The 24,320-nt window shown below is 40.5% G+C and overlaps 1 protein-coding gene across 1 annotated transcript in view; it reads right to left on the bottom strand.

Annotated features, from left to right (window-relative positions):
• Positions 1-16,256: 16,256 nt before the first annotated feature.
• The window catches only part of NELL1 (neural EGFL like 1), a 304,211-nt gene continuing 296,147 nt past the window's right edge, over positions 16,257-24,320 (bottom strand). Inside the window, exons 18-20 of the mRNA XM_050897767.1 lie at positions 21,483-21,659; positions 19,510-19,734; positions 16,257-18,228 (exon numbers count right to left, since the gene is read on the bottom strand). Of these exons, the coding sequence (XP_050753724.1) occupies positions 18,178-18,228; positions 19,510-19,734; positions 21,483-21,659 (453 nt within the window). The 3' untranslated portion in view covers positions 16,257-18,177. The remainder of the gene's footprint in view (positions 18,229-19,509; positions 19,735-21,482; positions 21,660-24,320) is intronic.

Raw genomic sequence — 24,320 nt, 5'->3', positions numbered from 1 at the left:
TAAGTGAAAAATAGCAGTTTATGGAGATAAGATAATTTTCCATTCTACTATTTTAAGTAGAGATAAAAATGCAGGCTAATTGTCTTCTAAATCTAACATTTCCACAGCCCACCCCACCAAAAGCTGCTAATAAAGTGGCCTCAAGAGAACTTCTGTTCTCGTTAATGAAACTTCCTCACCTAATTGTGTTTCCCTTCCGCTAGAAGACGGCAGACAAGTAGGCTACAGTTTTCTCTCCACGGCTAAACGCCTGTCTGGCTGGCATGCCCGTGAGCACTCCTCACTCCACTCAGTGGGAGATGCAAGTATTGCAAGGCCAGTAACATCCGTGCCCAAGAAGCCCACCCCGGTATCAGTAAAAGACGTATATTGGCCTGTGTCGGTGCAACGCTCGACGAGCTGCCTCCAAACACAACCCACATCCGCACGCTAGCTGTGCTCCTGAAGCCATGTGGTGCCAATTACAAGAGCAACTAGGCAAAAAAACACCTCTGTTTGCTGCACAATTGTGCCCCGAGCTGACAAAGCCCAGATGCGGTCTCTCACAGAGTTCACTCAAGCAAGAGGCAGAGGTTGAATTACCAGCTAAAATGGAGATAGACAAAAAGTGATAAATTTGAGAACGAAACAGCGGAACTTATTTACTTCTCGATAAATTAATGAACCTCATAAGCTCATAGGTTGCAAAGCAAATCAAATAAACGTTTTGCCCTTTTAAAATCTGGGGAATTACAGCAAGTGGAATTGACTTTATGCTTGTCTTCCCTCTAATTCACTACAGGTACCAATCTGGTGAAATATAGAAGGGAAATAGCAAGACAAACCTATATCAAAATGAAAACAACATTAAACGAAGGAGTTGGAGCCGGCCAGGGAGTAGTGCGTAACTTTACGTATTATGTAAGTTATTTTGTCATAGCGATGCTTACCACTTCTTTAGTGCTTTATATTCACAGATGTAGGACACTGTATGCCTTTGGAGGTGATTCTATCACACATGAGGCTTTGAAAAGATCCACCAGCAAGTTAAAAGTAATTGAATTTAGAAAAGCATTTGTACTTACCAAAGATACTGCAGGGTCTCAATGCTTTCTAGGTCAATGCTGTATCCAACTTAGTTTGCAGTTTTCTCAACACCAAGCAATCAGAAATCCTAAATATAACACCAACATCATGTTACTTAAATAAATAATGAGAGCATTTTATTCACTTGCAGATTTTTATGAATACAGGTTGTTTATTCTCCGTGCTTTCCATGTTTTTTTTCTGGACAGGAGCATTAGAAATTTACTTGGGGGGTAGGGGCAAAAGAAGCTAAAGTTTTAGGTTACTGTGTTTCAGCTGGGACATCAAGAAGCATACCAAGCCCTTCCCCCAGCATTTTTAGGTTAATGATACAGTCACAGCAATTGACAATAATTTGAAAATTACCAATTAAATTGATTTTTGTAGGCTTAGTCTCAGACTCAGCCTCTTTTGTCAAGAAATATACTTGACAAAATTGGTTTAAACAATTCAGAAAGTTAAAATATTGAAATTTAGTGTCTACCACGATACTTCTGGATGCACACACTTGAAAGACAACCCCCTGGTTGTATGAAAATTATTTTGGTACCAAAAATTACTGGTTTATGGAATATAGCAGAATCCAGCCCACAATTTTTAATATGCCAACATCAAATATGATAGATTAAACAAGAGGTTTCATGTTCGGCATATAAAGCTCTATTCTAGGTCACTGACAGTAACCCTCCATCGTAAAGCAGTAATGAGCTTTATAGTTTCATTAAAATATTACTTCTCCTTTTGTGTATTAAGGATGATTTCTTATCCTGTTCTCTTTATCTGTTTGTATTTGGCACAGCTATTTCATTATTGATGTAAAGAAGCAATTCAAAATTTAATGATTAATTTTCATGTAAATCTTTCTTGTCTAAATAATTGATGGGAAAGATGAGCATAGGCATTTGGAGTCAGCGGTTGTTATTCCTTCTGCCTTTTCTTATTTTTGTAGTAGTACTCTCTGTCAAGCCCCCTAGAGAACACACCTTTTGGGGGAGATGGCTCGAATTCCCCAGCCTTGTATCACTCCAGATGGGGAATTATCTGAATACAAATCTCTGCTCTGTCCTCCAAAATCTATACGTTCATCCTGCCTCCCATATGGCTAAGTACCTGATTTTGCATAAAGTCCTCAATCTTCTGCATCGTGAGGAGCCTGGAAAGCCACAGACAGCTGATCCTGCAGCTGGCCTGTTTGTCCAAATGCCTATCTAAAAATGCTTGAATTTAGTAAACTGGGCAAAAGGCCAGGCAGCAAAATGCTATTGCCCCACAGCATAATCTGTGCTTGACAGTCAGGATTGAGTCCTGCTCTGCTCCTTTGCAAGGATCTTCCTCTGCTGGGTTCATGGACGTTGTTTCTGGAGATCCCAAACTACTACCATAGCACTGAAAACTACTCCATCTTCGTCCAAACTCTTCCAACCCTGCTTTTCATTATTCAGTAATTCATATTTACATATGCGGCCCAAGCCTATAAATAAATCTCTGATGGTCCCTTAAACTCCAAGGGAGAAACTATCTGGATCTACCAGGGCATCTCCTGGGAGAAAAACAGAGTCTCTTCCATGGTTTTAATAGAGCTTGCGTTATACGATTTTCACAGCAATCAATATAGTTAATAAACTCTTAGAATGACCTCCTTTCACAATGTTTAAGTTTAAAATTTCATTACACTCTGAAGAAAATACTCTGGACTGGAAAACAGGTTATTCTGAGGAAGATAAGTTAGCGGCTTCCTCCTACTCTGCCCTGCTAACATTTTAATATATAAGTATTTTCTTTAAAAGTTAAATAGAATTGTAAGCTGTAACAGGGAATAAATGTTATAAAGATAGAAATCTCTACTGCCATTTACGTGATAAGTCAAAAAAAGTAACCGTCTTTTCATGCTTGGGGGTGTTTTTCCCTCAGAAATCACTTTTTAATCTGATTTAAATCCAATTAATTCTGAACATCTAAAATGAAGAACAAGTCTTTGAATTTATGTATAACTGATTTAACTAATCACTGTCTTACTGCAGAGCTACTAAGGAAACAAACTATGAAAAATAAATGTGAAATTAGATCCAAACCACAGACAGCCTTGATTTTGTTTGTAAAATAAATAAATAATCATTCTGCACAAAGCACGAGCCTCTGTTTGCTACCAGCAAGCCAAAGCTGCAGTTATTAGATTTAGAAACTAATGGTGAAAAATGATTTTATAGTTCAAAAAAGACACTGCGGTTTTTACCTTCACGTTTAGGACAGAAAGCATTTGTGTTCCTTGACAAACCCTCCTCCAGACAGACTGGGGACACCGCAGCAACTGGGGAAGCCCCGCGGCTTCAACAGCTCTTACCCTGATTTCGGCTGGCCACACATTTAGCACTCGGCTTCTTCAATTTCTTACACCGTCTTTAACCAAGCGTGCTGGGACCTTGCTGGCCGGTTGCTCCCAGCCGTGCTGCCAGCCTGGGAGGTGTCCCGCCGTCCCTCCTACTCTCCTTACCTCCCCCGAAGGAGGGGACGGGCATCGGAGCCCACTGGATACATGGCTCTGACACGATGGGCAGCCACATGCCCCACAGGCTCCCCGACCCCCGCATCAATATCACCCGACACCCAAGCAATACGTCTCATCGCTGAGCCATCTCCTGAACAGGCTGCAAGCGCTGCAGAGGGGGTTCATTAGGGAGGAGAGTTTGAAGGACAGGTAGGCAGCAGTACCCTTTCATCTTTCTGGTGCTCTGTTCGTTTCGGTTCTTCCTCATTTGCCAGCACTGACACCGAATGCTAATCAGATCGGGCTTTAGCCAGCCTCAGGCTGCCATTTCCAGGTAATTAGTCCAGGTATCCCACACTTTACTCTGACTTCATCGTATATCAAGCAACTTTGGTAATCCATGGATGTTTTAGAAGCATGTCTGAGACCTGGAAACCTCAGTTCCTGCTACATCTTATCTGTAAGTTGAAGAAAGAGTGCGTGACTGTCATCACAACTGTAGCATGCTGCATGTTAACAGAATATCATAATTGTATAACTACAGGGTAATGGAATAACCTTTAAAGCTCCCTGTCATAAAATATCTTCCATTAAAGTTGCTGTCTGCTTCATACGTGGAAACCACTATCTCATCAGTGAGATGACACCGGAATACTGCCAGACACCATGTGGCTCAACGCCTGATAAAGCGGCTTTCTCACTGTGGATCGCAAGCTCCGTAGCTGCAGGCAGAGCTCCTCCCAAACTGGTTAGTACAAATTAACGTGAGCATCCAGCTTCCTCGAAGCAATCTCGCTGACATTCTTCCTTCCCCTCTCACACGCATGCTCCCACACATTGGAACTGGGCTCCCGGAGATTGCGTCTGGAAAAGCACTATGCACCAGCAGCTCATTCCTGAAATACCTATCGGCTGTCTATCAGAGTTCATATCCAGCTGCAAACGCTGCTTGCAACAGCTCGGAAACCCTGCAGCTATTCAGCCTGGGCAGTAAGAGCGAAGATGGCAAGCCCAAAATGACAGCTCTTAACTCATTGCCTCATTCCTTTCCACGAAATCAAGTTTTTTCTCCTCCTCTTTTGAACTATGTAACAGATGACAAAGCTTTCAGAGGGCAAAAAGTGGGAAATCTCACATATGTGCCTTGGAGATATGTCTTAGGTGTGCATACAGGGAAAGAAACTTACTCAGATTATTTCTTAACCCCCCGCACAATTCTGTGCATCCAGCTCAGTGCTGTGGCAACGGGCAGCAGTCAGCTTGTGCTGTCATTTGCCAGTGATTTTTCTCAAGGTTTAAGTGAAAGGATTACTCAGCTAGAGGTCATCTTAATGTTTTTATGATGCTTGTTTTGATAATCCAAAATTTACCACAGGTTAAAAAAAAATCTTGAATAATTTTTAAGCCACTTGAAGATTCTCCCATTCAGTCCATAACATATAAGTGTTCCGATTTCTCATCTTGTTTGCAATCCCTACCTAATAACCCTTGACACTGAAGAGGATTAAGCAACAGGATGATTTTTACAAATCATATCGTACTTGCCAAGCATTAACTGAATGCCATTAAAGGTCCAAGCATCTGAGTTGGAATTGCAGGTATTTCTCTTCCTCCGTAAACAGCACGGAGGAGCCCACAGGCAACGGCAGAAATACAAGAGGCTGATATGCAAACAAACCGCAGGTTAGCTCCCAATGTTTGTCAGGGCTGTTTTTTAGTCCTGGACCTCTCCATCACAGGTATCAACCAGCTATATGAAGCTGGTTTCCTAAATTGCCATGGTGTGCTGTAAGCTGCTCCAGTATTGCCATTTTACCCGGTATCTTTAGGCGTACTATAGCCCAGTTAGCCCAGGTGTCGTGAGGGAACACATTTCTGTCCTTCTTTCCTTTAAGGCTGATGTATCGGGAGATTTTTTTCTGGGTAATTTTTTCCCCTAAACATTGACAGCCTGGAAAATTGAAAGAAAAACATACCATCGAGAGATTGGAACCATTTCCTCTCTGTTCTGGAAAAAGGTGAGTTAGTTAAAAGGTAATAAAAAGTGATGGATTTGTGGGAGAGCAAAATTAGCTATGATGTATTTTAAAGCACTTTTGATATATTTATTAAAAGTCAAGATGTGCTTCAAAAGAAATCCCAGTGCACTTTCAAAAAATTGCATGGCTTAAAAAAGACGCACTTAAGAAATGAATCAACACTTTTTTTAAAATTGCACTGGGATTTATCAGTGTGGTACCAGTAGTAGGGAAGGTTTTGCTGCAGCATTCTAATTAGCACAACCAAATCTTCTATAAACTTGAGCGCTCCAAATTTACAACAATAGGGAGAGATGGGTTTATGCACAAAGCATTTTTACAGTATTTACTATGGAATAGTTTTCCCCTCCCCTGCCTATACTGCAGTCATTGTAGGAAATGCGAAGAAAAGAAAATAGGATGGACGTTGCTGATGGCAATGCACCTTACTGATGAGGAGGCATTCATTATCTTCCCCTGCATAATTGGATTTAGGTATGTCACCATTTTAAATATAGCATAAGCAGTCAATTAAGTTCTATTTCCCATTTATAAGCCCATAAACAGAATAAAGGAAGCCAATGGCAGGGGGGAGGAGGGGCGGGGGAGTGAGGCAGGGAAGGAGGAAGGCACAATTTAGGAATTGCTTGAGACGGCATTTGATTAAGAAAAACAAGGTATGGCAATTCATACACGCACAAACACGCTCCTACTATTCAAGGCTCAGCAAATCTCCCAGAGGACAGTTTAATGGCGACTATCTACCTTGACCAGATGAAGTCCCTTTTCTTAATCCCCAGTCCTCCTGAACTTTAATCCACTATTTAAATTTGCCATAAAATCTTTTATTTGCCTTGCCGTGTTATTACCTAATCAGTAAGTATATTATGCCCTAATAACTTGTATGGGTTTCACTTCGGCACGTGAGTAGAGAATACGTTACTCCGCCTTCCTGAGCTAGCTGTAAATAAAAACACCATATTTAAAAACCAGAGAAGGAATCATACAGTAAGATCAAAAGACCCTGGTCCTCATCCTAGATTAGTATCATGAAACGACAGATCCTTTCTTCTTTTGCAAAAACAATTTTTTTTCTCTTCCCGCCACTATTTACTCAGTGCCACGTTAACCCTTTCAAAGCCTGTACCAGGCAGAACAAGCCATTTACCTCTCGGACCTAGGAGCCACATCTGGGGATGCGTTGCGGGGGCTTCGCAGGCTGGGGCGGAGGGGAAAGCTGGGCAGAGGTACTGACGGACCCCGTTCTCTGGCGACCGAACCACCACCACCTACCAGACCACGCTGCTCCCCGGACCGGACCGCAGCCCCCAGGAACGTGCATTCGGATAAAACCATGGAACAAGTCAAGTCACAGGTTGGATCAGCATCCAGCAAGTTTGAGAGTCTAACCTGCAAAAGAGGCAATGATCAAAAACTGAATTAAATTGATAGTGAAAAACCTATTAGCGTTCCCATGTCTGCTGCAGTTTGGGTGCATAACTCATGGCAGGTGTATGTCACTGACTTGCAAGAAGTCTGTTTTCTTAGAACAACAACAGCTTGAATGAAAACAACCTTGTCAAGAGATAATGGTCTCCCTTCCCCCAGCCTGAACTAAGCAGCTATTAAAAGCTACCAGAATACAAGAGGCAAAATATTTACTGCATGTTTATTTAAGCATGCTACACAGTCACTTTGAATTATAATATCGCTCCTGCTTCTAGCTGCATTTTTAACCTTCTAGAATTTTCTTTTCTTCAAGCCAAGAGAATAAATTAGGCAGGGAAACAATACTGAACCTAATTCTTCACTGCATGCTCAGTGGCCGCTAAAAATCCTGTGACCTCTTGAGTTCTGCTAAAATAGATCATATTTAATATTTTGCTAAACTAACTGGATGTATTGAAAGTAAACGGTAAAACAACAGGGCTCTGACTATGTCTGGTATTAGCAGAACTGTGAACTTTTGATTTGGAGTTTTTTGACAGAGGCAGAAGTTACAAATATCAGCAAGTGTTCTGCAGTGCTTCACTGATGTTCCCCCTGTGCAATTTGTTTACTGCTTCAACAGATTAGACAGCCATATATTTTACTTTCCCTGCTAGTAGCCAATTTGCAAGAAAGCAAGTAATATAAAAATAGCTATTTACTCTGTAACAAGCAGTACAGTACATTATCACTCAACATTGATGTTGTTAGAGGATAGCAAATCAATAATCAGTTCTTATTCAGTACCTTTGTAAACTGTCTGCTGCTATCATTGCAAAGCATGCTCTGCTGCAGCAAAGCCTTTACTGCCATACTAACAATTTCCTTTATAAAGTCTAAGACAACGTCGTATCAAAAGCTTTCTAATTACCTTACCATTTAAATAAGTGAAATGGTTAGGTTATACAGAAATTCTCCAGAAAGAGATAAATTGTAACTCCCTGTGAAAGTTCACCCTCACCAGAAAATATTTTGTTTACCTTTCAAACTCAGAGTTTGTGATTATATGATATATTACATTATTAGATCCTACACGGCAATTTTATTATTACCATTTATCACCTGATCGGAGCGGGCCCAAGACGTGCAGCTCAGAGCACCGCGCACCGACCTCGCTCCAAAGAGTTCCCTCTCTACACAGCTCTGTCCAGAGGCGACTGCTCAGCTCGCCTGTGTGCCTCAATTTAGGTGCCCAGGATTCCTTGTAGAGGCCCTCAAAGGTATCTACTGCTCTTCACTAATCATCTAGGGACCTCAGCACTCATTTTAAGGTACCGTTTCATTACATATCTAACACCTGAGAACAACTTGGGAAGAACTATACCGTCAGTGTAAAGTCTCAGGCATCCCACAGAATATTTAAGAAATGTTCTGCCAGGGATGGATGTGGGGATGTGGGATGGGGAGGGCAGAACTGCAAGCAGAACTTAATCTGGAGGTTTACAAAGCTTCAAGCCTCCAGTAATCACTTTTAAGCTGCCAATAGAGTCATTGGTTTCCTCAGCGAGTTGACTGCTCATTAGAAAAAAAATGAGCAATGTAGAGACTCGGGATCCCAGTCCTGCTCTATTTTACTCACAGCCTTTTGCTTCCACAATAAATCTTACCTTTACAACTCCAGCCAGGCAGCTAGGAAATGCCACGCTGCTGGCTGTCTGCTCTGCCTTCCCGTCCCCCCGCCCCGGCACCAGCCCCACTCTCACCGCACTCATCCCAGGCAACTAAACCTCAGACTCCATTAATCTTATAAACCAGCAGAGTTTTTTCCCCCTTATCTTCTGTAAATAATTCTGCCCACACATCTAAATTAAAACACAGCAACGCCTTGCTCCAGCCTCCTGCTCCCACTGTGCACGGTGCAGCCGTGGAGGAGCAGAGGGCACCCGTGGGCTGTGCCCACCCCCAGCGCATCCCCCCCGGCACGGGGAAGCCGCAGCTCCAAGACCCACGCTCCTGCTCTTGGACCTTCTGCCGGTGGCCAGGGTCAGTGGCCACTTACCACAACCCAGCCACCAGGTGTTGTCGGGACTTATTTCTAAATAAAACCACAGCATAGGAGGCTGAAGCAGTTTTAAACCGCGAGTGCCCATGTTCTAAAGACAAAAAAATCTAATAATCTTTTAGTATATTGACTCCTTTGGACTACTTTTTTGGTTTCCTTGGCTTAGGAGTCTTTCCTATAAATCACTTCCACATTTAGTGTCACCAGCTTCATGAATTCATTTGTCTTTGCTAAAAGCATCATTGCCTGTGTTTGTATTACCTGGCTCTTCAACCCACGTGTTTCTCTTGCACACTCCTGTTGTAATTTAAACTGCCCAATGACATCGTCTTTCCAACATTAAGTAGTATTAGTTTTATTTGCTTGATTTCAGCTCCACTTTTCTCTCATGCAGAAAGCCAAAAGAATGTTTGTAACCTAGAATATTCAGTGATGTCCCATTACATATTTGATAATGGCTTTCCAGTTTGTGAACTGTTACCTCTTCTTTGCGGCTGGTGCTAGCCTGAGCTTAATAAACCAGTTATTTTTGCTACAGGCAGTACTCTCATGTCACAAAAAAATGCAGAAATCTCATTCTGGAGTTACTGCTCACTTTGACGTAACGCTTTATTTTCCTTTTGGTTCTCTCTTTGCCATTTGCAAGCTTTGACATAATGATTTCTTTTGCCTCGATTACTGAACATCACCCCATATATAGAGAAAATTCTATTAACCAGGATCTTCTTTACTACACTACTCTGCAATTCTTTTGTCCGCCTCTGAACTACCTGAGCAGCTTCATTCAAGCTCCTAACCCTTTTCTTATTTTTAAGCTATCACAAATCATTTATCTTTTTAAAATTAAGATCTGCTAATCACACAGGCCAATCACACATCACAAATTTTTCAATTTACTGTTTTGCTGATCAATTCATTTCACTTTGATTACACTTGTTGAAAGATACTTATTGGATAGGATGTATTTTCTGAGTCGAAAATGTTTCTGCATGCACTTTTATGATATGCCATGGTGCACAGTTAGACCACACCATGACTTACTGGCATGGTGCTAGATGACTAGTTTTTCTGCATTAAAGCTAGTACTATGAATTTGGCACTTCTACTATACTATGGCATTCCCATTATGAACTAAAATTGCTAGATGTATACACTTTTGTACTTGTCTGCTCAGTGACAAAGATTTAATGTGTTTCTCTTTAGGCGGTCTCTCTTATTTTCTGGGATTTTGGGGGGAGGGTCTTCCCTCGCAGGGTTTTTTTTTTGTGCTTACACTTAGGCGCAGAAGTTGGTTGCCTTTTGGCATAAATTGAGAGCAAAAACACTGAAAGGAAAGTAGGTCAGCACCAGCACCATGTTTCACTGCTTTCCAAACATACACCCATCTCCAGCATCAGCTGCCTCCCAAAAGCTCTCAAACTCCCATAAAGGGAGTTAGATATCTCTAAGCCCATTATTTTCAATGAAGGCTCAGATGCACATTCAGTCTTGGCACATTGAGCTTGGCCTGGACCAGAAACATCAATCTTTTGGACCAGCGACTGGACCGTTGCCCAAACGCCACCTTCCTCGGAGGGCAGCTGGGCTCGTGGGCCCCCCAGCTCAGCCTGCCCCTGAAGCCTGGGCTCCCTGCAGCCTACACTGCCATACATCAGCTTGTTCTCCTGGCCTATCCCCTCGCTACAGAAATTTTAGCTACTTGGGCATCTGCCCTTCTAGTGGCCTCTGTGGCCCAGGGCAGGGTGGAGTCTTACCGACAGTAATAATACAAGTTCAGCACTGAAACCCCTGGATCACTGAAACACGTACATTTTCAAAACCACACATTTTTCTAAAGCTTAACTCTTACTTTTAGCACACCTGGGGTATAATTTTTGAACATGTGGGACTGACATTTCTCATTGCTACCCTTGTAGTGGATCAACTCACCTGAAATAGATGGCATACATTTACTTTCACTTGAAATAGTATTACTCACAGTAGACAAGCTTGCTCTGTAAATAATATCTCAAACATTGACAAGTGACACAGAATGAGATGGCTACTCAGAGGTGAAAAGGTCATCAGGGATAATTTCTTTTTCCCTACTGTAGATATATATGTGCACACCATAATCCCATATACCTTACAATAATGCTTTAATTTAGGAAGAGAAATAGCTTTGAACTTTCGCACTGAGCAATACTTTGGTAATGAAAACCTTCAGCTTAATTCCTCCGAACTTTGCAGGCATACAGAACTGCAGCCAACATTTGTGATTTACACCATCCTGCATGTCCCTAAATACTTTCTGGTGATGCCTAAAGTTTTGATAAGGATTGATGTGAGACTACTATCAATTACAGGCTCACCTATCCTCCCTTCTATGGGTCTATCGACTTGGCTTCAGATACAGCCATGTTCTTGGTTTACCAAATGCATTTTCAGATACTGCTGAGGCAGTTCTGAGAACTCCAGGCAGAAAGGACATGGAACAGACCATGCTCAGGGACACTCTGGAGTCATTCTTTCAAATGGCAGAGATATAGTTCCCTTGCTCCCCAAGAGAGTAAGTACTTAAGTGAGAGGTCATTAAAAAAAAAACAAACAAACAAACAGAGTGTTACATCTGCAAGCTAGGTACATGATTTGGTCTGGCTTCCTTTAATAATAACAGGGTTTTTTGAGACAGAGGTCCAGACTACAACATTAATTCTAGCTATGACTAGTATAAAAAAAAAGTGACATTTGAATGAAAAAAAAAAAAATCAGTTATGGCTCCAAATTTCCTTTTAGTATAGGCATGAAAGCACGTATTTATTTTGCTTAGTTTTCATGTTATCTGGTCAGTCCCTGTTCAGGTTGTAAGACTGTAGTGATGGGAAGGCCTGAGAGATCAGCAAAAGAATCAAGAAAAGCAAAGAATAAACTGTAAAGAAGGGAACAGTCACTTTTTGGTTTAAGTAGAATTAAAATACTTCCAAATTCAAAAGACAATTTAGTACTACCTGTTGACATCACTAATTAGCCCCCTGAGGTAAGGATTGCTTTGTTTTGCATTTAACTACTTCCATCCTTTCCATCCAGTCCTAGATCCTCCTCCATCCAGTCCTGGGAAGCTCATCCTTAACTGTCCCACACACTAAGAAAAGCAGATCATTCCTGGCATTTCTGACATTTCCAAGGCACCACCAGAAGACACCTTCCAAAGACTTTTTCCTGACTTTGGTGGAGGGTGGGAAGAGGGGGAGGAATCAAGCTTATTGCTCTGCTCTGCTTCACCCATTAAGAGGAAACATGTGATTGCTGCCACACTGCTGAGGGTCTCCTCCAGACCCTCCAGCACACCGACCACCATTGCGGCACGTCCTACCATGGCCACCCTCAGCACATCGCGCCCACAGCACCTACCGCCTCCCACCACCGCACTTGTGGGCAGTGGTAGCTCACACATAAGAGCCAAAGCAGCAGTTAAATAGCATTTTGTCTCAGCAGCCCAAATGCTCTCCAAAGGCTTGCTATGCTGCGCCAGTAGAAAAAAAGAAAAATATGGCAAAAGTGCGTTGCCCAGGACCACACAAGTGATATTCGCTTCTGATTTTGAGAAAGTGCTGGTGGCGTTTCTGTGGTAGTTTCTAACAAATACTATTTTTGCACGAAAACCTGCTCATCGGGATGACTTCATGCAGCAGTTAGCTAGTTCTCAAAGCTGTCTTTTACCCTGCATATCATAGAATAAATGTGTGCCGCTAAACAGTGAACTAATCAGCCAATGATTTAATACAAACGTGAGCAAGTGGCCAAACCTGCGGTCAGGCTGAAAAATCACCTCTACAGCTACAAATGTACTTTTAAAATACATATTCAGTTTTCCTTAACCTTTATCTTAACAGGTAAGAGTTCACCCTTAAAGTTAGTCCTTACCTGAACATACTTCGGTGATTCTCTGATTCTAACTTCACAGACACCGAGTAAAGAAATGCCCACTTTGAGTCTGGAGGCACAACAGTAGCAAAGCCCACACCTTCCAGCACCCGGATGAGAATTTTGCGTAATATTCAGGTAGGAAAACAAATCTGCATATTTAATACTGAAGAGTGCAAACGGGAGTCTGTCAGAACTAGTCTAAAGCAGCACTGGATTAAATCAAATACATTTGCAATTCTTGTGACAGAAAAAGTAGGTTTAGAGTTAATCAAACAGCAATCAATCAGCTGCATTATTAGAAAACAGGATTTTTCAACTCTGGTTTCATTTCACAATAAGCTCCTGGTCTCTGCTTTGTGTTTGAGTGATGGTGTGATCTGCTGCAGAACTTCTAAGCCTCTCTTCACTGAAGTGCCTGGTGCATCTACATATGTATACATATAACCACGTAGGCATTCAATAGTAAAGAGCTTTGGGATAGGTAAATATGTTATGGTGTATGGGTGACATGACTAGTCGTTTGAAAGAAACTACAGAACAAAGAATGGCAACCAAAAGCCACTATCAGAGGGTTTGTGTATCTGTTGCTGCATCCAGGGTAAATACTATCACAACCCTGTAAAACCACTGGCTGCAACCACAGCACCACCCAAACGCAAGCGAGCTGGCTCGGCAACTCCACGCCTTTTCCCAAGGTGGTTTTTCCCTGTCAGGGTAGAGGCACGTACAAGAAAGAAGCTTGAATTGCTCCAGATCCTGTTGTAGCTACTTCGATCTCAAAGAGAACATGGTAAGGCTTGCTTCCAAACACCGCTCAATTCCAATCAAACCACTCAAATAAAACAATCTCATGTACAAATTTAGGAAGAAAAATAATTCAAGTGCGAGGCACTGCTGAAGCAGATTTGGCTCCCAGCCAGAAATCCACTCATCAGAATTCACTGCATCATCCCTCACACTGCGCAGCTGAAGTAGCAGTAAAGAATTTAAATGACACATATATAGTTTTGGGGGCCCTTTTTTTTTTTTTTGACTGGCCACGATTTTTAACATCATGTGCCTATGTGTTGTGAATGTCCTGGTGATGGTTTCATTAAAAAAAACCCTGAATTTGACCCTTTTTATCAGCTTATTGATACACACCCTTCTCAGGTATACCTAAACCTGCCTATGCAGGCCTGTTTACTGGCAGCTAGTAGCAAGAAATAATCCTGTTAGCACCTGCAAGTAATATTTGCAGATTACAAGCAATACCAGCACTTCACTAACACCCCTCTGAGGTCGATGATCAGCTGAAGCAGAGTTATTGCTGATTCCTACCAGTAAGAGAGAAGAACTGAATATGAAGCATTCAGACACGCCAGGCTAGAATTATTTTTTTTTTAATTTTTTTTTTTTTTAAATTTATACCACCATGCGTCTTCCTTACACCAGTTTAAATTTCGATGACTGCCAAAGATCTACCTTAAGAGGAACAGTAGCTTGTTGGCAGGTACGTATTTCTGATGGCAGAATATGTTCCTCAAACAATTATGTCTTATCACAACACTCATTTAAAATTTTATATCGAACTGTATCATGGGGCCCTTTTAAAATCCCCTCATTAATGATGATTATGTAAGTACCATTAGATGTGAGACATTCCCATATTGCTCGTAGGAGTTACGATTTAATTCTATTACAATCTAATCCACCATTTGTGTAATCACTCCTGACACTTTACCTTTTGTTTTGTAAAACATAATTGTCTGCCACAGAAAAAAAAACAGACGGTGTTTTGTTTGCCATTGCAATCTGATTGAAAAGATGTTATTAATTAAATGTTGTATACAGCTATACCTGAAAACTCACTCACAGCTCTTGGGAGAAGATATATTACTGGAAGACAGTTGTTATTTAGGTCTCTGAGGCAATACAGAGACACTAATCAATCTCCCACACATTCCTGTGAATTAGGCTGGTATTATTCAGCATTTGTGGGGAATAGTTTGGATTTTCTTTGGCTTTAATAGTGACTAGCATGGCTCAAGTGTGGTCCATGACTCCAGGAGCCACTATAAAGGAACACTTGCACTTGGTTTATCTCAGTAGGTGAGTTTGCAAATACGCAGGGACCAGAACTGAGAAGTCGCTTCCCTCACAAGACACAATACAATGTTCTGGTTTAGTACCTAGGCTGAGCTTTCTCCCAAAAGGAGGAGGTAAAGACATTTTACCAGAGCTGGAATTTTCGTTTTCTGTTTCTCACTCATTTATTTTTTGTCATCAGAGGTGTTACATGCAGAGAGAATATCCTTTACAGGATAAATAAGTAGAAACAGCTACAAAATTCCAACAGCCTACAGTGAGAGTTTTGACCAAGTCCCTCAACTAGCAGTAAGTTTCCTTTCACAGAAGTTATATTGGTAGTCCTCCTCACGTTAATACTATTGTTCTTATCTTCTGAGCAGAGAGAAGGTCCATCTCACAAACAAAGAGGAGATTTTTCAGAATTTATTATAATAACCTTGATTTTTCTTTTTTTCAGCATTTTCACTGTAGTGCCCATAAGTTTATAGGCAATAGGGAATTTCATCAAGAAAGAGGTTTTGAAGGTTCTTACCTTGGTCACAGAGGAACACAGTGAATTAAATTTTCCTCCTCAACGTGCTCTTTGAGCTGGGGCTGTGGCTTCCAAGTACTCTGAAGGTAAATGTGATGTGACTAGTGATCAAATTGCTTCATAAGGAAAAGTTCACCACAGTCAAGGTAACTGCTTAAAATGCAACATAAACAAACAGGTCTGTGTCAATATTTTGGCTTTGTGTAAACAATTCAAGCTGTATCACTCTGGAGATAATGACAGATAATGCTGTATAAAATGCTCTGAAAGGGTTTTACTGAATTAATCTGCATTTAAGTTCTGGAAGAAAATTGGTCTGTGCAGTGGAAAAACGTGAACTTCTGTTCTCCTGTTGAATACAATCCTAACAAGGCCCGGAGCTTCCAGAAAGCATCCTGGGAAAGCGCTTCACTACTACAAGGTAAATGGGAAAAGAATGATTTTCAGACCCCGCACTGTCTTTAATCCCATTCACAGAGCTTCAGAAATTGGTGTGTATGACAGACTAGAATACATGATTTTGTCCGAGTAAGTATAAACAAAGTATTTCTTACAAATCTGACACTACATCTCCGGGCAAACACTCTTTCTCCTTTTAGCAACATCACGAGTTCAAGTCTGGAAAGGACAGTGATTAGTGTTTTAAAACTCTGCTAATAAAACTAAGGGAAAGCAATCTGTACATAGGAGTTTATTTAGATGCCCACAAGTTTTAAATCATTCCCCTTTATATCTCAGCCCACTGGATATCTCATCCAACTGAATTACCATTGGGTTTTACAATGTGATATACAAAATGAGCTGACATTATGATTTACAAACATCCTTTGAGTATCATATAAAACACAACTGTTTCCCTTATTATACAATCATTAGGGCAATGCAAATATAGTCAATACATTAGTCGCTGAAAATGATGGGGCATTTTAAGAAAATAAATGTAACTTTACCACACAAATCTGTTAGATAAAACAAATTCTGTTTAAAAAATGGGAATAAAGTTGTCTGAATGATTGCAAGTAATTTTTATATTGTTTTGCCACTGTCCCCTCATAAGAAACATAATAGTACTTCATTTAAAAGACGACTAGTTTTTTCACTGTATAGTCACACTTCATTCTTATTTATCAGTTTCACATTTTCTGCATGAAACTACAAAAAACTCACAAATGTAGACTTTTTTCCAAACTGTAGCCACTATACTTATTTCTGCACTCTTTTCCATATACTCAGTGTGTTTAATTAAATAAACAAAAAGCAGAAACACTACACAAATGAGCAGAACAAAACACAACAGCACGTTAAAAAGGTGACATTTAAGCTGTAGATGCCATCACCGTAGAAATATATTCTTGTTCTAATGCCACAAACTTTCTAGCCTCATGAAAAAAATAGACATTAGCTGAAGAGAATCTAAACTCTAACCTCGATACAGAGCTAAGAGTTTTAATTTGTATTTCTGTCTAAACTTAGGTACTAAACAACACTGTGCGCCTGGTAAATTTAAAACTAAGTGGGTTTGTATGTCCTAAAATAGGAAAAGAGAAAATCTGTTTCTGAGCTGTTAACTGGGTAATGAAAGTTACCACGTGTTAAGGTCTCCTGTCCCGCATGTCGCTGGTACAGGTGCTTCTGCACTTTGCCACTATGGTAGCAGTAACTGAGACTGGCAGACATCATTATTACTGTAAATACAAAAAAGGAAAAATTCTGAACTCATCAATGATGTTACAATTGAAAACAAATTCTAACCTAGTCAATTTAAATTATATCATCTTAAGGGTCTCTGACTGTTTTATCACTGCACAATCCGGAGGGATTATACCCTTTTCCAGCACTTGCAGTTTCTCTTGCAAAACAGAATACTGATAATGACCGGTGATTCTTTCCTGAATACGTGTTGAATTGGCAGTGGAATGTGGTTTTAGTTCCTTTTCTCACTACAGGAGTCTTGCTGCTGCTCCGTACGTTTGGAGAAGAAAGTGCTTTTTTTTGCCATTTCATTAAGTTCATGGCATTTAATTTTATAAATTTTTAAGAGACTTATTTTGATTACTTCCATTCTGTCCAATCAAATATACCTTTGAATGCTTTAAAAGGTTGGACAGCTGTGAAATATAAGTACTATGCAATTTGACTGTACATACATACATATTTTCATAAATACATCTGACAGGGACCTTGGAACTAAGTATGTGATATCATGGGACAAAAATCACAACAGGCTGTCTTAGTTGTAAAATCTAGATTCAAAATAAGAAGAGCTGAATTCTATCATGTTGTCAATACACAAATTAAAACAAAAATACAGCATTAGTTTACCCATGAAATAATTTAAACATATTTGCAAATGTCTTGACAGGAAAAGTGTGTAATTTACAACACTGAAAACTTTTAACAACCATTGACTTATATGCGCTGTACTGTAAGTCACCCAGACAAGGCTAGCAAGGATGAGCATAGTGATAGGTCCCAAAGGCAACTCCCAAACATCTTCCTCGTGCGGAGACTTTGGTAATTGTCTGTTGTATAAAACGCCAACGCATACGACTTCATTTCAGGTGTTAACTTCAGCAGTTTTCCTCCCTCGGCAGAGTCCAGTCTGACTACGTCAGTTATTGTTGAGACACTCTAAATCCACCGAGCAGCAGACGTTCCCATTCTGCACAGACAAACAAGCAGGTGTCAATCACCTCCGCAGAACAAGTCACAAAGAGCAAAGGGGCTGGTGGCACGCAGAGATAGATGCATCTCTGACACATCCACTGCATACAAAAATCTGCTTAAGCCATCATCCCAAGGTGTCCTCATTGGTCCCAACTGTGGTGGCTTTTTGAGGAGGCTGACTTTGTCCTATAGCACTGAACTGGCCTGAACTACACATGAACTAGAAACCTGGATGTGAAAGACTCAGTGGTCCCCATAATAAAATACAGCAAAGCAATGGCAACAGAGATGATTGGATTTTTCTCCCATGCAAGAAAGTTAATGGAAAGAGTTTTGATGTGATCCATACAGGGAAGCTTTCTGCTTGTCTGAAATAAGCAGACAGTTCAGATTCTTGATTCACGGCAGATAAGTATGGAGGGAAAAAAAACCATACAGCTTTGGAGTTTAATCCATTGTTAAATATCTTTCTGCAACATCCCGTCATTTACAAAACTATCTTATGCAATAAAAAACTACAGCAACCACCAAAACCCCAAATGAGCAATTTTTCCCTTTTTAAAAAATCCAACACAAACCAATAGGAAAAACTCTGAAGAACGGCAGAAAAGCTACCTTCAATAATTTAAAGCCCTGGAGCAACAGCTTGGTTTCCCACAGTGAACAGAAGAACATTTTATATAACCCAAAACAACATTTTCATAATTCTGATATTAGCGCAGTGGGGTCATCGCTGCACGGAGCAAGGGAGACAGACTGCGCTTCTGCATTAGAGCCATTGGATTAAATACATCTTGATGAGATCAGGGAACAGAAACTGTGACATTCCCTTCCCACTTCTGTTGTGGGAGTGCCATCATCTCTGAGCTGCAATGCGTTTCTACTTGTGTATTTGCTGGTGAAACACTTATTAGTGTTTTTGCCTCTGCTTACCTCTGCCTCAGCTCTGTAAAACACATTTTCATGAACATCGACATTATGCAATTATTAAAATATTAGCCTAGATTCATATTGAGAACGCCTGAAGGGCTCTCCAACAGAAAGTCTGAAAGTTGCACTAGGATATTACATATCTGCGCTCAACATTTTCAACAAGCACAGAATTGTTTTGTTTCCACCCTGCAAAACACAAAAGGCGTGGGTTTTCTGTAGTCTTCTGCCCTCGGGTCTCATTTACTTCCCCGAGATCTGAACGTGAGCTTCCGAGGGCAGAAAGCGACCCTGATTTTATGCAGCAACATACATTTCCATCACCATTCTACCTTGCCCATCGTACCTTGCATTTGCAGGTTGTACAAGGAGATCCCACCATTGTCCATACAGCACCGCTAAGTCTTGTGATTCCATAGCCATCTAGACAGGTTTTCCTGATGTCGTAGGTGATGTTGTCAGCCAGACAGGGGTCACTGACACAGTGGGGACAGCACTCTCCTTCTGAGATGGCTGTGTACTCGCAGTTTAGATTCGGGCACAGAAGAGGCCAGCAATCCACCTCTCCTTCCTGTAAAAATTGAAGCAAAGCTCCCTGAATTTGTTGCCATTTACTAGCTACCAAGAAACCTTGCACCCTGTTAAACGGAAAAGTTTTATTTTGCCAAATTTGAAATAAACTTAATGGAAATTGAAATAAACTCTCAGTTTGACTGATCATATAAATGCATGTTTGAATACTGAGCTGAAGTTCCTAAATGTAGCAGACTATCATCTGGTTGTTTCTTGACTAAACATCACCACTGTCATCATCGTAGCAGGGGAACTTGAGTTCTTTGGGGTTTTTAAAGGCAGCATTAAATACTGGGTTCCAATATTTTCCATAAACTATAATTTTTGCAGTGATCGCCTTGTAGACTCATGCATTCTTTCTATGCCTGGTCACATAAACCTCTCTGCGGGATCACAGCAACTGTTTAAATAGAAAATTAACACTGCAGATAGATGTAGGTTAGTATGTTCGAGAAGCGTTGAACATTGATCTAACTAGCAACAGCCAAAATTGATTTTACTGTCAACTCCTAAAGGAATTGTTAGAGCAATACCAGTTATGTTCCACTGAGTCGTTTTATTTTATTATTTAGCTTTGTAAAAAAAGCAGTTTAGTAGATAGAAACATGGTGAAGAGAGAATCGTCAGGTGACTTCTGTAGAGTATTGCTGTGCGTGTCTGAACTTAACCTGCGAAGGGCTCCAATAACTTGCATTATGCTACTCTGTAAGCACTTCAGATGTTGACAACATCACACACTGCACAGAACCCTACATGTAGCACTGATTTAGGCCATCACTGTCTTTGAGCTCTGTATGTTAACCCAATCATAAAATTAGACAAAGAACTGCTAGCCACAAACTCAGTATCCCTGGTAAAACATGTCACATGTAATATTTGCCATTGCTGCTGGCTGCAAATGTTTCTTGCTCTTCTTTTGCGAACATTGGAAAAAAAAAATAATCTTAGGAGAATACAAAATACAATACTTACTGCTGTACATTATGGATAATTATCTCCTAACAGTAACTTAGCTTTGAATGTAATTTGTTTCCTGATGTTCAGACACCTCTTGATTAATATCATATATAAATACTATGTTATACAGACAGCTATAAATGGAAAACTGATAATTTTAATGAAGTTCATTGCTGCACTAATTAGTATATCTGTGCAAAACTTAAAGCTTTAGGGAAATAATCTACAGTGTCTAATGAGAAAATAAATGTTCTTTATTCTGCATGTCTGTCTAGTAATTTCAGTTTTGTTTATCCTTCTTTTTTTTGGTTAATTTTTGCTAATTCACCACGTGGCACTGGCATTCCATTTTTCCAGCATATGCTAAATAAAAAACCCAATTGCATTGTCCATTTTGATAAGACAGGTACACCAGCTGATGTAATTAAAAGCTGAAACTCCCCCAACCAAATCCATCGCATGTGAAAAAAATTTTAAAAAGTCATTTAAAGAGCAGACGACCTGATAAAAGTTCTCAAAAGCGGACTAATGCTGAAGTTAATATAGTGTCAAGGTTTCCAAGCTTTTGTCAAGCTTTTCATTTTGTTCATTAGACCTACTTATTCAGCAGTAAGAGGAAAACTGATGGCGTAGCTTTCAGTTCTCTGGTGCTCTGTAAGTGCTTTATCATCATTCCCAGTCTGAAAAGCAGGTGAAGAGAGAGCCAAGAGCCTGCTTTTCCAGGTACGCTTTGCTAAAAAATCAGAATCCTTATTATTCTTGCTCCCTTCCAAAATGCTTTACCCATACCAGGCAACGGCACTGCTGACAGCTGTAGGTCCAGTTGTCCCCACTGCGGTAGAGTTTGTGCCCAGTTTGGTCGAGGCACTGGCTGGTGACACGGGTGTCGCACTCTGGGCAGCAGAAGAGATCAGCGCTGGGGTTCTTGCAGTCGCAGGCTGTCCTCCGGCAGAAAATCTTCCCGTCCTGCGAGGACACATTGCCCTGACGTCAACCACAAACTGCCAGACAGCAACCCAGATAAGGTCACAGGGTATACATATCAAAGGGCACGTCTTTGGCATATCAGGAAATATTAAGTTCTTAATGTATTCAATGTTACCGCCAACAAGGACTGAATCCTGCCAGTTGTAATACCTCAAATACCAATATTGTCCCAATTTCTAGCAGTGCATGGATCCAGTACTGTCTGAATCTGAGAATACTGTTTTCCTGTCTCCAGCTAATTGAATTTAAAAGAAATCAGTATCTCAGAAGAAATATAGTGAAGCAATTTCATATCTCATTGGTTACATCAACGAACTCTTCAAGCAGTTGCCACCCTAATACATATAATATCTGTTTAGCACTATTTTGACTGAATGTATCACTGTGAAGAAAGTAACTTGAATAAATAAATAGAAGTTATGAAGATGGTCCCTTTAACTTCATAGGAGCACAATATAGCAAAATCACAGTAGCACTAATCATTCTTCACTCTGAATTCACCACTGGTTCTGTTCCACATCTGGACCTACAGTACACCAGCTTAAAGCTAAACGGACTTATCATCATCCATTATAATGCAGTTCATGTATTAAAGAGGGCCTGTATTCCACAGGCTCTCCAAAATATGATTTTGCTAAATATTTGCTTACAGTATTGGATGGCCCATTTTGTTCAAGACCATTAAACAGAACTGTTTGAGATAAACAGAAGAATTGCTTCTGCATGTAAAGAGAAAAGGATATATTCTCTTTGCATCACAGAAAAACAAATTGATTCTAATTCTAGTTATGAAAATTGGATGGACTATCATGTTTAAAATTATATCCCTTACTGTAGGTGAGCCAACATACTGATATGCTACACGTAGACTGGGAACTGAAATCACAGTTAATAATGAGGAGATTATTGAAAAGCTTTGACATGAACTTCTTTTGTATTCAATGCTAGTTATTGGATTAGTCCTTATTCAAGCAAAGCGTCCCCTGCAGCCAATTTGAAGGTAGAGCTGTGAGAGGAATGAAGCTATTTTCTGCTTTGGATCACAACTGTACAATTCCTAAACAACTCCACTCAGTTCATTGCAGTTTTTCCATATTCTCATCAGAACTTTGTTCTGAGTCTATAAACCTGTATCTGATGTAAGAAGGAAAAAAAGTTTTTCATAGCCACCAAATAAAGGGATACTTATCAAAGCAAGGGAATTTATTTCCTCTGATCCTTTTGAAAAGTGATTACTAAAAAGAGTAACGGGAGCCCAGGATGTCTTTTCCACAGGCAGACAAAATAGCCATAACCACAGCATATAGCATCGGTGGTTGTTTTGTTTATGTTTTGATGTAGGAATCTGTGTTTGGCTCTTGTTTTTAAGCAAAGCCAGTCTTGGCCACAATCACGTACAAAATCAGCATCAGTGAATCGCAATACCCATATCAGTCAGTGTCACTGCTGCACTTCATCATGGTTTTGAATTGATTAGAATATGACTTTCTGTTGTAAGAATAAGTAAAATGATTTCTTACACCTACCAAGGAAAGCTGAAGAGAACACAGAATTATGGAAATGTAGAAAACATGCTAGGTTAAGAGGGATCTGAACTTCTTTTGCCAACCACAGGGCATAGGACTAGATTGCCCTGCAGTCTTTATTCAGTTTTGTATCAAATTAAGATATTTAAGGATTCTGTACTTGTGGCTATAAACAAGTTTTATTTCCTTACTCAGCAGTCTCAGTAAATCATAAGGTAAGGAAGACTGGCAGCGGCCCTTTTCCTTAGCCACAGGTCCGACCAGATCCAGACGCAATGCTGGGAATAAACTCTTTCCACAAAAAACAAAGAACGAAGTCATCCTCCCCTTTCAGCAAGTGGTGAAAGAAGAGAGCTGAAAGCCTTCCCTGACAGAGAGTTATGACTAAATCTCCTTTCTTGCAGATGGGAAAGCACAACCATCTTCCACCCCTTGCTGAGGGCAGACATCAAGCGGCAGCTCAGCACAAAAGCTCTGCCAGGCTAACTAGCTCCAGGCACGTGGGGTTGTGCCAGGCGTCCGGGCAACCCAACGCCCTCGACAATGGCAGCCTCTCTCCTCACCATAACGGAGTGCTGATTAATAATGGCTAACAATAACCTGTCTGCTTAGTTCCAATTCAGTTTCCAAGCTTTCAAGATTAGTTTTCAAATTCCCCTTTCAGCTGGTGACAGTGCTGGTAGTTCTGTGCTTCTCTTGAGCTCCTGTGCTGTTACCTCTGGGGAGCAGCTAACCTTTTACGTTGCCTTTACTCTCTGTATTTCAGAACACTGACAGAGCCTGACGATTTTGCCGGAGACCTTTTGGCAATCATAATACACTGCTACTCTCTTTATTCTTTAAGCATCTGTGTTTTATCTACAACCTCATTAGTTCCATGCCTTTATTTATACCGCAGTGACACAAAGCCTCTTAAGCTACATCGTCTCACTTGCATCTTTGCAGCTGTACAGTACCATTGAGAAATATATAGAAAATTGAGAAATATATAGAAAGCAACTTATTTTCTTTCGGTGGGTAATAACATATAGCATCTTATTAGTACCTGTCCCTCCCCACCTTCCTCACCGAATCAGTTCGACACGCTTCATAAGCATCAGTGGTATGAACACAA

The sequence above is a fragment of the Gymnogyps californianus genome, chromosome 5 (genome assembly GCF_018139145.2).
Source record: "Gymnogyps californianus isolate 813 chromosome 5, ASM1813914v2, whole genome shotgun sequence".
Lineage (NCBI taxonomy): Eukaryota > Metazoa > Chordata > Aves > Accipitriformes > Cathartidae > Gymnogyps > Gymnogyps californianus.
This window is presented reverse-complemented; position numbering and strand designations above follow the sequence as displayed.